The 14,522-nt window shown below is 44.6% G+C and overlaps 1 protein-coding gene across 1 annotated transcript in view; it reads right to left on the bottom strand.

Moving 5' to 3' along the window:
* Window positions 1-12,997, bottom strand: part of gria1a (glutamate receptor, ionotropic, AMPA 1a) — an 81,532-nt gene extending 68,535 nt beyond the window's left edge. The window contains 3 exon segments of the mRNA XM_048263754.1: window positions 3,686-3,925; window positions 12,231-12,365; window positions 12,485-12,997. Of these exon segments, the coding sequence (XP_048119711.1) occupies window positions 3,686-3,925; window positions 12,231-12,365; window positions 12,485-12,563 (454 nt within the window). The 5' untranslated portion in view covers window positions 12,564-12,997.
* Between the last annotated feature and the right edge of the window lie 1,525 nt (window positions 12,998-14,522).

Below are 14,522 nucleotides of genomic sequence, written 5' to 3'. Positions count from 1 at the left end.
GCTGTTCAGACCCTGAAGGGATTTATTTTCTGTTCATTGCTTTTTGTGAGAGTTTTGGAAAGAGAGTGCTTTTTGGAAAGTATTGATCTTACATAAGAGTAATTTTACAGTGTGTCTCCTGGGTAACATACACCTGGTAATTTTTTCAGAGTTTTTTGAGACCTAAGTGAGTGGGCCCTGGTTGAATTGACGTGGAATGACCCTGTGTCTTTTAAAATAAATGTGAGTGAAATATATTGCCGTTGCTCTTAGTTCTTTGGGATTTAAGTTTTCTGTTTAAGGTGACAATTCGGCTTGTAGATTATTTCTCCCTCTTTTAAATTGGAGCGAGCATGGAGTGATTTCACTGCAGTGGGATGATTTTTAAGTGGAACAGGGAGTGAAATTGAGCAGAGTGACCTGACGCGAATTTGAGCGGAGGAGCGGCCGAGTAAACAGCTACTTGAGCAAAGCGCAGTGTTGACTTACGCGTCTTTTTAAGATGGTGAGTGTAAACTAAGGAAAGCCCTTTAATCGGACGGGCAAGACTGACAAATAGACGGGCCTAGGCCAGTCCAGGCCCGCCTGTGGCTACGCGTATGCTTTCTAAATTATTTAGCTAACTCCATCGCCATCCACGAACTTAGGCTATTATGGCCAACATCTTTGAAATTTAACGGTCATGGTTTTATTAGGAAGACATAAATTCTGGGTGGGTTTGGGCAAGCCTCAGACTCGTGTGAGCGGTATCAGAGCAAAACAGAGCAGCCGCTCCGCCCTCTAAATTAAAAAGCGTTCCGCGCTCAAATTCCATATTACACAAAACTATAAAATAATCTAAACTTCATTCACTCTCTGTGTATAGATCAGGACAGACTTGCGGAACAGGCTGCAGGGCAACAGTCTGACAGCCTGCATGAAGATAGGCATTAATGGTCCAATAGTAAAACAGTGCAATTACCAAAGCTTTTTAAAGCCAAGGAGGATGGTTTGTAGTGACTGATCACATTTGCACATTTTTTTGTTTTGCACTTTCTTTTGCACTTGTTCTATAGTTTGTAATAGTCTTTGTTAAAATTGCACAAATTACACAAATATTTTGAAATATTTGTATACTGTTGTATAGTTTTTTTGGTGTTATTACTTTGTTAACTGTAGGCTACTGTATCGCACAAACAAGACGCCGGCACCCCCCCCCCCCCCCCCCCCACCGGTCAGACCGACACCATAACACCCCCACCCCCACCCCGGTCGGACGGCAACCAATACACCCCCCCAGTCGGACGACCTACCACCTTGACTAACACATTTCCTGCGGGAAACCCTGCACACACACACACACACATGTTAACCAGCACACGCTGCAGCATGGTGAGACCTGCACACACACGTACGCACGCACGCATACACACACACGCTGCAGCATCCACACAATCCCACCACCCCATCATCATTACCAAGGAAACAGTAGAGATGGTAGACCATGTCAAATAGCTTGGACTCACTATTGGCAATAACCCATAGACTGTACAGAACTACCTCACCTTTGAACATCACACAACAGACACACACACACACACACACACACACTATAATAACCTCACCTTTGAACCTCACACAACAGACATCCACACAAAAGGAAACCAGAGACTGTCAGCTGTGCACAAACTAAAAGGACTTCATGTTGCCCGCCATCTACTCCTACTACTGTATATCTGCATTGTCTAACCCATTCTATCATACTGTTCCACCTGCTTCTTCAACATGCTTACTGTAAAAAACATAACAAACTCACCCAGATAACCAATACTGCCACCAAAATAATAGGTCCGCACACCCCGAATTTACAAGAATGTCTGTGTCAAATGTCTGAGGTGTCTGAAATATGTATGTGTGTGTGTGCCATCCTGTGCCTGTGACCATGTATGTGCCAACCTGTGCCACCCTGTGCTGTATGTGCCATACTGTGCCTGTGACCATGTATGTGCCATCCTGTGCCACCCTGTGCCTGTGACCATGTACTGTATGTGCCACCCTGTGCCTGCGACCATGTACTGTATGTGCCACCCTGTGCTGTATGTGTGTATGGGCCATCCTGTGCCACCCTGTGCTGTATGTGTGTATGTGCCACCCTGTGCTGTATGTGTGTAATGTATGTGCCATCCTGTGCTGTATGTGTCTATGTGCCACCCTGTGCTGTATGTGTGTAATGTATGTGCCATCCTGTGCCTGTGACCATGTATGATGAAAACGTACTGTAGGAAAATGGGAAAAAGAATTTCCCTAAGGGGACAACTAATAAACTAAATAACTAACTAACACACACACACACACACACACACACACACACATGTTAACCCGCCCCTGCTGCAGCATGGTGAGACCTGCCATTTTAACCATTTATTTATGTGGCATACAGCAGGTCTATGTCCACACGGAACAAAATGGCACAGGGACACAAATATTAAGGATGCAGTAGAATACATACACATCCTTATGGACCAGTGGCATACAGCAAGTCTTCACAATATCACTCAATAAGCATAATCCTCATAAGGGTGTAAGTAACAACGTCTCTGCCAACAACAACAGAGATGGTACACTACTCTGCCAGCCGTTTAGCCCTCTTTTTTCCCAAGCATAAGACCCTCATACGACCAGCTTGTGTGTGTGTCCTAGGCTGCCGAATATGAAAACAAGTAGTCTGCACCTATATCCTAGCTCTGAGATGGTGTTTAGGATTGGACACACACACACCTATAGCCTAGCTCTGAGATGGTGTTTAGGAGTGGACACACACCTATAGCCTAGCTCTGAGATGGTGTTAGGTGTTTAGGAGTGGTTGGTATTTAACAACCTTGGTCTCAAAGCCTCCTCCATGCTAGAATCAAAGGTGCTGGACTACTCATTGACTACAAGAACATCTGGAGAAAACAGGTGTAGGAAAGTACTCAAATTACTGTCGCAATGCTGGAAACATGGATAGTTTTACATGCAAATGTTTGTACATTCTTACTGAGGGTGGGAAATGGTTTGATATGTCTTTCTCTATGAGGTCTACTGTTCTTTCATGACGTGCTATGTACATTCCTTTGTAGGCATGGCAGCCATTTAGGATGTGTGACAGTGTTTCAGTGACATGTTCTGAGGTGTGATGCAAGCAATGAGGGACCTGCGTTGTGGGAAACCAGATGGAGAGGTTGAGTCTAGTAGGGAGGACTTGTAATCTGGCTTTAACTGTAAATGTGACAATGTCCTCATCGAATGCAGCGAGACACAGAGTGATTAGCAAAGGGAAGACATGCAAGTTTCCCCTGAACTTTCAGTCCACTGCGCCTGGATTAGTGTGTGCTTCACCTCACTGTGTGTTCACTGTGTGCTGAGTGTGTTTTACTAATTCACGGATTGGGTTAAATGCAGAGACCAAATTTCCCTCACGGGATCAAAAGAGTGTGTTTATGTGTGTGTGTGTATGTGTGAGTGTGTATGTGTGTTTTTTTTTTTGCAGCGCTTAAATTCTAGGAGCGGTGCTGCGCCGCTGCTGAACACATAGTAGGGGTTAGGAGGGGAAACCCTGTCATGAATTCAGTGTGAATATGTTTCTGATGTCTGTGTTTATGTGTGTGTGTGTGTGTGTGTGTACAGTATGTGTGTGTGTGTGTATGTGTGTGTGTGTGTGTGTGTGTGTGTGTGTGTGTGTGTGTACCTGAGTCCGAGCTGTAGAGGTAGGTGAAGCGTGTCCACCTGTAGAACTCGATGATGCTCAGTAGCGCCCCCTGCAGCTGAGGCCTGAGCTGGATAACGAACTGGTTGGCAGCAGCGACGGGGAAGCTGGGCGTGACGAAGCAGACGTGCAGCGCTCCGCAGAACGACATGAGCATGTTCACCGTGCGCCGGTCATACACGCCGATGATTGCATACACACCCTTAGCAAACTGGGAACAGACTGCACACCACACACACACACACATAAACACAGACATCAGAAACATATTCACACTGAATTCATGACAGTGTTTCCCCTAACCCCTACTATGTGTTCAACAGCGGCGCAGCACCGCTCCTAGAATTTAAGCGCCGCTGCAAAAAAAGTCACTTATTTAAAAAATAACACGCAAGTGAACTTCGGCAACAACTGCCATTCGTTCGTCTCCAGATTTGATGTAAATGAAACGGTAACACTTTCTATGAAGGTTGTATTCATAACGCCCTATGAATGCATTCATAATGTTTTATAAGGTGTCTATAAAGCATTGTAATGCTCATTATTACCATCTATATGTATTCACAAGTTGTCATAACCAACTTAATGATGCATTATGACAGCTAATTATGAATTATTATAATTTTAATCTGAATAATGCATTATAAATATGTCAAGATCTGCCTACTCACTTGTCAGTTTTATGATGCATCATAACTACTTTGCTTTGCTAAATGCATATAGTGATGCATAAAGAGTTTTGACTTCTACTGTAGTCCTATATATCTATAGCTATAAGTATATGTAATAAAGTTATAATAATTTATACATCTCCCTACAGCATACAATTATAAACAGCTATGCAATATCATAAGTGTTATTTGTCAGCTCTAAGTAAAGTGACAAGAATTGATGCATTATTCAAATTAAAATTATAATCATTCATAATTAGCTGTCATAATGCATCATGAAGTTGGTTATGATGACTTGTGAATACATATAGATGGTAATAATGAGCATTACAATGCTTTATAGACACCTTATAAAACATTATGAATGCATTCATAGGGCGTTATAAATACAACCTTCATAGAAAGTGTTACCCAAATAATAGTAGGCTAACGTTGAAGGCGCAGTCAGGGATTTCAAAGGAAAATCACGTTTGTTTGTGTTTATGTTTATTAGCAGCAATTTTGTGCAAAAACGTAGCCTACATTATATTTTAACCAAGGAACCAAATTATACAAGCCAGCCCCAACCTTTAGTCGTCTATTCCCAAATTAATTCCACGCAGGGTTTTGTTTTTGTTTGTTGTACAGCCAATGCCCTTAATCCCTGTGCTGCTAACATACCTAGGCTGTGAAATTAAGGTCTAGCCTACTGGTGGGTTTAATTGAATTTGAGTGATAGGATACGCAATCATTTACATCTGGACATAGTTGATCGCTGAAATAAAGCCCTGTGTGTGTGTGAGTTTGTGTGTGTGTGTGTGTCTGTGAGTGTCAGTGACTGAGTGCGTGTGTGTGTGTGTGTGTGTGTGTATACCTGCTGTAGGGCTCTCTGGATGTGCGTGTGTGTGTGTGTTTGTGTGTGTGTGTAATGAGGAGGAAAAAAGGCTTCTGGAGGTATTCCACAGCTTTATTGAGCAGAATGTGTGTGTGTGTTAGCACATACAATATATTTGTCTGTGTTTGTGAGTGTGTGTGTGTGTTAACACATAGAATACATTTTTCTTTGTGAGTAGTTTGTATGTGGGGTGCTTGTTTGAGCATGTGTGTGTGTGTGTGTGTGTGTGTGTGTGTGTGTCCACCATAGCGCATGTGCCATTTGTATGTATGTGTGTGTCCACCATGTGTGTGTATTATTGTCTTCATGTTTATGAGTGTGTGACTGTATGATAAGTAAGTCACTGTGTATGCAGTGTGTGTGTGTGCATGTATGTGTACGAGGGTGTGTGTGTGTGTGTGTGTGTGCAGTATGTGTGTGCATATATGTGTACGTGAGTGTGTGTGTGTGTCTGTGTGAGTGTGTGTGTGTGTGCATGCTGTGAGTTGGGCTGTGAGCAGGAACAGTCTCAATCTGTTTGGTAAATGCAGAAGCAGGAGGCAGAGAGAAGGATAGAGAGAGAGAGAGAAAGACAGAAGGATGGAGAGAGATAAAGAGAGGGGGAGAGAGAAACAGAGCGGAGAGCAGAGCAGATGAGAGTGTGTAGGTGTTGGAGGGAGACGGATGAGTGTTCTTCACCTCCTCTCCATCTCACTCGCTGCTCTGTTTGCTGCTTTTAAATGAAAATCTCACCACTGACAAGGAACATGGTGTAAGTGGGGGATCTGTGTGTGTGTATGTATGTGTGTGCGTGTGTGTGTTTGGGGGAATTATGTGCTATGTGTGTGTGTTTTCTAAAATGTCCGTGTCCGTTCCTAACCCATCATTGTCATATGTATCAGCAATTGAACCTCTTATCCCCAAAGGCCAGATGACAGCTACACTGGTTTCGGTTTGTTTATAAATGTATCTTTTTTAATTATCCTTTTTATTTGAAGCAACACTTAGTCATATATAGGTCAACTTATGGCCTTAGACACCTTGATCATCTCTTTTTTTCTGTCCCAAATATTTCTAAAGAAATCGGAAGACGTGCTTTCAAATTCAAAGCCCCCTCTGACTGGAACAGCTTGCCTTGTTCCTTAAGGTCTATCTCTTCCTTTCCACTTTTTAAGGCATCCCTCTTATCTTACTTGCAATCCGGTGACCAATGTAAATGTTTCCCTGGTGTATGACTTGCACTTTTTTTCATTAATGCACCTTCTCTCATTAATGCCTTTATTAGGATATTATGTATGTATGTGTGCACTAGTGGATATGTGCCTTTATGTGTACATGTGTATGTGTACAGTATGTATGTATATGTATGTACGTGTGTATGTATGTATGTATATGTATATATGTATGTATGCATGGATGCATGTTTGCATGCAGATGTGTGTGTGTGTGTATATGTATTTTTGTATATGTAAGTATATGTAAGTTATGTTTGTTTTGGTGGCTTTTCTAAATATGGTTCTCTCCTGTAATATCTTAATATCTTACCATACTGATCATGTGAATATGCTTTGGACAGTGGTGGGACAGGCTGGGGTGGTTGGTTGTGAGGAAGAGCTTTAGTATGTGTGAGTGTGTTTTGTGTTACTCTGAGGACCCTCGAAAATGAAAAGTCCATCTCAAGGGGTTATCCTCTCATAAATGAATTTGAAAATCTCAGCTGAGAGACACACAAACACATACTCTCTCTCTCTCACACACACACACACACACACTCACTCACTCACTCACTCACTCACACACACACAAACAAACACTCTCTCACACTAACCCACTCAGACACACAACACAAACACCCAAGCGGCATCCCATAATGTTCCACCCATTTTAGCCAGCAGCCAATCAGAGGAAGCCAGACCAGAAGCGTAACTTAATCTCATTGGCTGGCCGCCTTTCAGAGATTCGGGCGAAATGGTAGCTTCAGCGAAGTTCTACAGGAAAGACTCGTAGTCACATATTCTGTTCATAACTTGTTAACCAATCACAGCTCAGGAGAAGGTCTGTGCTCACCACATCATTAATTTCCTAGCCAATCAGTCGAGCTGGTCACTTTGCCTACACCTCCCATTCTTTCAGTCAGCCTACTATGAACCAATAGGAAACGAATTTGCTTCTTAAAAACGTCTGTGTCTAACTCCCTTCCTTGCTACTATCAGTAAGCTGACTTCTGTATCTAACTCAATTCCTTGCTACTTTCAGTGAGCTGACTTCGCAGTCTGTCGTATGGGCCTACTGCTCAGTTCTGAGCTGACATTTCGTTCAGTTTCACATTCGTCCTTTCTTATTCTTATCATGTTACAATTCACATTCGTCCTTTCTTATTCTTATCGTGTTACAATTCTGTCGTCATGCCAGGCTACTCTGCTAAAGGCCATGCGTAGCCTATTTCCTAGTCGGAATGAGTTTTCACTTTGTTCACTCACACAATGATTAAACTCTGCATCGCATTCTCACCCGTGGCAGCCCATCGTTGCGGATGTATGTAGCCTACATCTCTCACAGCTCTCCGCAGAGATTTTCAACACCAAATGCCGAGCTTGCATGGTCGCCATTCACAGGTGATATCCTCCAGCCAGGAAACTTTAGGTCACCCGGTACGTCCACTTACGTGCTGCTGTGCAAATTCTACCACTCAGCCTACTAAATGCTCAGTTCGGTTGGGTGCAAAGAGTAGTCTATCCTAGCTGTGCCTCAGCTGCAACGGTCCCGTCTCCTCTACGGGCTTCAGGGTCGGGTGGACGTAACTCACTCATGGCGTCATTGTTTCCTCTCTGTGTTCTGTGCACGTGTTGCAATGCAAACGAATGATTCCAATTGTATTTTTCGTAGAATGGTTCTGTTAATCCTGGTCTATGCCGTGTGTCTGTGATCGTGGACTATTCAGGGCTGCACACAGCTCAACAGCTCTATTATCTGAAACAAGTGTTACATCCCGGTCTAGGGCTTGTGGGATATAACAAAAACGGGCAGACACAAAACTTAATAAAATGGTGTATTTATTAATACAAAAAAAAACAGTATGGAAACAGTAACTCTTTGATCTACAAATTCTGGTGGTGGTGGTCATACCAAGTCCTCTCAAGAGCGTCCAAGTCACAGTACCATGCACTCTAGTCTCTGTTGTTTCTCATAACCTTGTTACTATGTTAGTATTCAGGTTCTAAAAACCTTGTCACTATGGTTGTATCCAACAACTTGATTAGCAATTAATCTAGGAAGCTCTGCTCACGGGTCACCCGGTAGATTCAAAGACCGGATCGCCCCGGAAGGCGGTTGCCCGCTCGTCCAACTGCTACTCTGGTACAGGAATCCCCAACTCGTCTCTGATGCAAAGGTCACACACTCCAACCCTGAATCAGGTATGTCTATGAATTCCTACGGCGGTGTTTATATTATCTATAATATAGACCCTTTCAACAATAAAAACAAAAACAATGCTTGAACGTTCTATTTGGGCCCCAATCTACTTCCTCTGCATTAAGATAACATATGGAATGTTAAAAAGGAAGTCTTGTGGGGCCAACTATGATGCTGATAATGGAACTCTCTTGAAAGGGTCCATAGATAATATTATCCTATCCTATCATAACACTGCCACCATGTCCACTCTACAGTTCAGGTAGCCCTGAAAACTAACAACCTGGTGCACAATCAATTATCCATTAATCTTCTAAGGGGCCCTCCACACCGACAAGAGTATGGTTCCGGGTAGCCCTGGCACCCGGCGTGGTCAACCATTACTCTGGTCCAGGGGGCCCTGCATGCCAGTCGTCTGGCAACCAGCATTCAGAATCCAAGACGGTGGCCCGTCCCAATGCACACGCCACTCCGCATGTCACAAACACCTTCTCACTCATCCACTCAGGTCAGGTCGCCCCGACTAAGAAAAGAGAGCTGCGCAGCTCGACACTCCTGAGCGTTTAGTCCAGGCAGGTGGCCCTGATCCCCGACTGCTCTCCTTCAAGCTCGAGCAGTGTGCCCCATAGCCAGTGGCCCGGCTCTAAATTACCCGTCTGGTCGCTCTGTCCGCCAGTGGCCTGGCTCATCTTGCGAAAGGGGACGACGCCCCCTCAAATAAAATCTGTGCCCCCTCTAATGACCACCACATTGGTTATTACGTTTTTATTTTGTTGCTATTTCTTGTAGATATGGTCTTCTTTCGTTAGTTAGGCTACATGCAGCGACGGAACACTAACAGCCTCTCCTTGTCCCACTCTCACACACACACAACGGAGACTCCCCTCCGTAGCCTAGGCTAGCCTACTTGAATCAGAACAAGACTGTTGTAGCACAGAATGCCAGTTCAGCTCGGTGTTCGCTAAAGGTTAGCATTATAAACACCAGTGCAAATTAAGTTCAATAGGCTACTCATGCACACATTAACTAGTTTGCTCTTATCACAATGAAATCAATTGTGGAGATAAATTTCGTTAGACAGGCAAAGTTATCAGCAGTTAGCAGCCTGCTTAAGAGACTTAGTTGGTGAGGTAAGCTGAGCCGTAATGTTGGCTGGGTCTCGCAGACACTAGGCCTTGCGATAGCTGCTATTAATTCATCAACTGTGACATGAAATGTTTTTGCGCGCAAATGACCACCCACCCCCCAGTGGTGGGAAAATGTGCCCCCCCTTGGAAATCGCAAATGCCCCCTGTCACTGTACTCTGCAACACACAAATGTGCACACATACACACACCAAACAATATAACACACACACATACACACACCAAACAATATACTGTAACACACACACACATCACCATCTCTCTCTCTCTCTCTCTCTCTCTCTCACACACACACACACACACACAAAGAAACACTGTCATCATCAGGGCATATTTGATAGTTTGTTGATGACTAGTATAAGGAAACTGTAGCTAGTTATATAATATTAATCGGTAACTTCATACAATAGTAATCAATGCATGTTTATATAATATTCATCAATACATGTTTATATAACATAATATTAATTAGTTAATATTTAAATATTTTACAGTACAGCAAGCAAGCATGTGGGGACCGGCCAAGATCCCATGCTGTAATGCCACAGGCTCTCCCTTACACACTCTCTCTCACACACTTGCATTATCTCTCTCACACACACACATACACACACACTCGCATTATCTCTCTCACACCTCACACACACACACACACATTCTCTCTCACACACACATTCTCTCACACACTCTACAGCCTTCAGGTTCAAATGCTCAGGGGGACCTGCGGTCATTTCCCGATCCCACCCCAACTTTCTCTCTCTCTCACACACACAACCCGTGGTCATCTCCAGATCCCTGATCCCCCCACACACACACACACAACCCGCGATCATCATCCAACCCCCCCACCCATCTCCCCTCCTCCTGCTGTTCTTCTCTGTCCAAATAAATAATAATAAAGAAACAAAGCTCTTCTCTGAGTTCACCTTCATCTTAAGTTCATCTGAAGCATCGCCATCCCATCCAGGAGCAAAGGCCGCAGTTGCTGGTGGACGTTACTGGACCTTACTATGACTTGCTTGTTTTTGCACAGTGAGAAACAGAAATACCCCTTTTTCATTCCACTTACAAAATCTTACAGTGCATGTGACAAATACATGTAAAAGCACTTGCACACACACACACAGACAATTAATTTGCCTTGGACAGTAGTATTACAACTGAGCTACATCAACAGCATAACATGGGCTGAAACATGGGCTATCCTCTTTCTCTCTCTCTCCCCTCTCCCTTTCTCTCCCTTCTCCCTCTCTCTCTCTCTCTCTCTCTCTCTCACACACACACATACACACACTGGTAATATTCCTTTGTCTTCTTTATAAATCTATTCATCCTGCTCTCTTTCATGTTACTGCTCTTTAACACATTCTTTCTCACCTGCTCTGACCTTTCACTCAAACAGAGAGAGAGAGAGAGAGCGAATGAGCATATATGGGCTAGAGAAATAAGAGATATTTGTGTTCCTCTCTTTCACACACACACACACACACACACACACACTCAAACAGGCCAGTCTCCTAACACGCTAAGAGTAATAGACCTGACACATGAGTAGCGGTGGGCTAGTCTCGCCTCCGTAAGAGCATGCGAATCCTCGAGTCCCTCCTCGCGCACTCCATCTCTGTACAACTGACGCGCACACCGGCGCTCAGTTCGATCATGTTGCACAGGTGTTCTGTCACAAGTAACGGACAAAAGGCAGACACCAAATTACGTTTAGCGAGCCCGTGTAAGAGTCAAGTTCAAATAGGCAGGTCACGAAAGCTTCAGCTCGCGGTTATTGACTGCAGCAGAGAGAGCCGCGCGGCTAACGTGTAAAATCTGATGTGGAGGTCCTTCAGTCCTGACGCAAGATCGAATTCAGATGTGACGCTAATTTCCTCATAGCTCACACGGCACCTCGCTGCACACAGGTCCGGTTTCATTAAGAGAGAGGGACGTACGCACACACAAACACGCCAGCATCACATCCCTTTAAGCGGATTGTTATAGCTGGGAAGACGACCTGGCTGGGCGCGAGTAGAGCGACAGCTTCCTCGAGCTAACCAGAGGAGCTGCAGTCACAGCACTAACGGGATGGAATCTCACGGTGCGTCTCATCTCAGGAGACGGCTGAGTCCCGGTCTCTCGTGCAACAGGATGATAACAGCACTAACTTTCACACATGCACTCGGTCATCCGCGACTGCTGCTGCAGAACAAGAAGACTGTGGTTCTGCTACGGAGGTTGCACTTCTTCATATTGCCCACCCATTTTTTTCTCTCTCTCCCTCTCTCTCTCTCACACACACACACAGACATTCTTACTGTAGCGTATATGAAATTGAAATCGACTACTACATTGGGAATCTCAGACTCCACTCAAACGCTCAGGTGATAAAATAAAAACAGAACATGCCGACACACCTACATACCTAAACACACACACACTGAATGTCACTCACATGCATAAGTCATAGAGAAACTGTTCCCGCTCTTGACCATGTCCACCTGCGGCACGAGCTTGGGGACATCCTGCTGGTGTGAGAGCGCGAAGCGGAACGCTTCATACTCATGCGAGTCCGCAGGAAACAGCCCCCCTGTCAAAGAGAAACACACACACACACACTATGAATGCGAAAAGAAAGCGCATGCACTGCTCAGAAACCAACAATTACACTCGAGCGTGGACCTGTCCTGTCCGCGCGACTGACTGTACCTATGTTGATGTTGCTTGGGAAACTTGATCCGCAGCAAGCGCCCAGCACGCTGAAAAACAGCACGAGGCTCCGCAGCATCGCTCCGGTGGCGAACAAAGAAACAAAATCCAAATCCGATGCATAGGTCTCCCGCGCTGCGCTAACGGCTGGCTTTCTCCCCCACACTCCCTGCTCGAGAGCGACTGGTGAAGCCCTCCTCCACGCTCCCACGCGCGCCTAATGCTGCGTGTCCTCGTCTGAAGTGAACGGATCAGCTCGCACCGCCCAACCTCCACTCCCCAGAGACAGGACGCGCGAGGAAGAGCCTGTCACTCACGCGCTTACGGCAGACCCACGGATTTTGTGGAACAACTGACCTGCGTGAGACCTTTATTTCCAGACACACGCACGTTTGTGTTTCCTTTCTGACACAGTAAAACCGTGCGCCCCCAAAAGCGGCTCTGCCGCGGTCATCTCTCCATTTCGTGCGCATTAGTACAAGTACAAGTCTCAGTGTTCCCAGCGTGACGCATTCTGAACGCGAACCCAGAGAATAAATGAATACCAGCGAACAGCTGTTGTCAGTTTAGACACACACATTCACAGAGAGAGAGAGATCAGTATGTGTCATGAAAACTCAAACTCATTATGCACAAATATGAAACAGTTCCACAGACACACACCATGCTGACAGTGATGTATTTCCACACCTTCTCCCATTGAAGCCCATGTGGACCTGTCATTACCCACACACACACACACACACTGTATGCATTTAGGAGGAGATTCGTATAATACTCACTAAATAGTGTGCATGAAGGGGTCAGCAATACATGCTTACACAAAACACACACACACACACACACAGACTAACCCAACCAATCAGTGTAGTCTCATTGGACACACCAAAAGGTATCAGTTACCATGGTGATGATCTGGCGGGGGAGGGGCAGTTAAAGAGATGGACAAGAGGAGGTAGTGATACACACACACACTCTCATATACACTCACACACTCTCATACATACACACACACACACTCTCATACATACACACACACACACTCACACTAATAAATATAAACAAACGCACACACACAAACACACACACACTAATAAATATATAAGCGAACGCACACACACAAATACACACACATAATAAATATATAAACGAACACACACACACACACATTAATACATATAAGACATTTTTAGACTAAACAGTTCTATAAACACCTTTCCACGACACAGTTACTAGAGCTTTCTTTCTGTTTGCGTTTGCACTGCCAGTAGGATTGGTAAGTAGAATGTGTATTACCCAGGGGGCAATGCAGTGAACACCAGACTAGAGGTCTCATTCTGTAGTGAACCTGCTCACTAATACCAGAGTAGAGGTCACATTCTGTAGTGAAACTAACAGCATTGATATTTAGGATACTGAAGTTTACTGCCAAACACAAAGCTTATGGTATCAGAGAGCATCTGCAGCATGTGTGTGTGTGTGTGTGTGTGTGTGTGTGTGCGCGCGCGCTATTTAGGCTACTGAAGTTTACTAACAAACTAGAATGTTAAAAAATGTAACAGAAGTTGAATTATTTTTACACAGATTTTTAAAAATGACGGATGTGATGCTTTGGCGAAGATGGCTCTTATAACCAACATATACATCAGACAGTTAGCCTGAGGCAGCCGCACTCAATTCTATTCAGTTAGCCTGACGCAGCCGCACTCAATTCTGTTTAGTTAGCCTGACGCAGCATTCTATTCAGTTAGCCTGACGCAGCTGTACTCAATTCTATTCAGTTAGCCTGACGTAGCCGCACTCAATTCTATTCAGTTAGCCTGACGCAGCCGTACTCAATTCTATTTAAAAGTGTGCTCAGGACCCAATGCTCATCTGAGCCCGCCCAGATGATTTGATTGGTGTATAGAGTCCGCCCAGATGATTTGATTGGTGCGCACAGCTCCAATAGAGGCTTCTCCATGGACTCCAGACTTATTTCGGCAGGGTAAATTCCGGCTAGCAAAGAGAAGGCATGAAGTCTTCCCCCATGTTCTCA

The sequence above is a fragment of the Alosa alosa genome, chromosome 14, assembly GCF_017589495.1.
Source record: "Alosa alosa isolate M-15738 ecotype Scorff River chromosome 14, AALO_Geno_1.1, whole genome shotgun sequence".
NCBI classification, from domain to species: domain Eukaryota; kingdom Metazoa; phylum Chordata; class Actinopteri; order Clupeiformes; family Clupeidae; genus Alosa; species Alosa alosa.
Note: the sequence above shows the minus strand (reverse complement) of the source record. Positions and strands in the feature narration are given on the sequence as shown.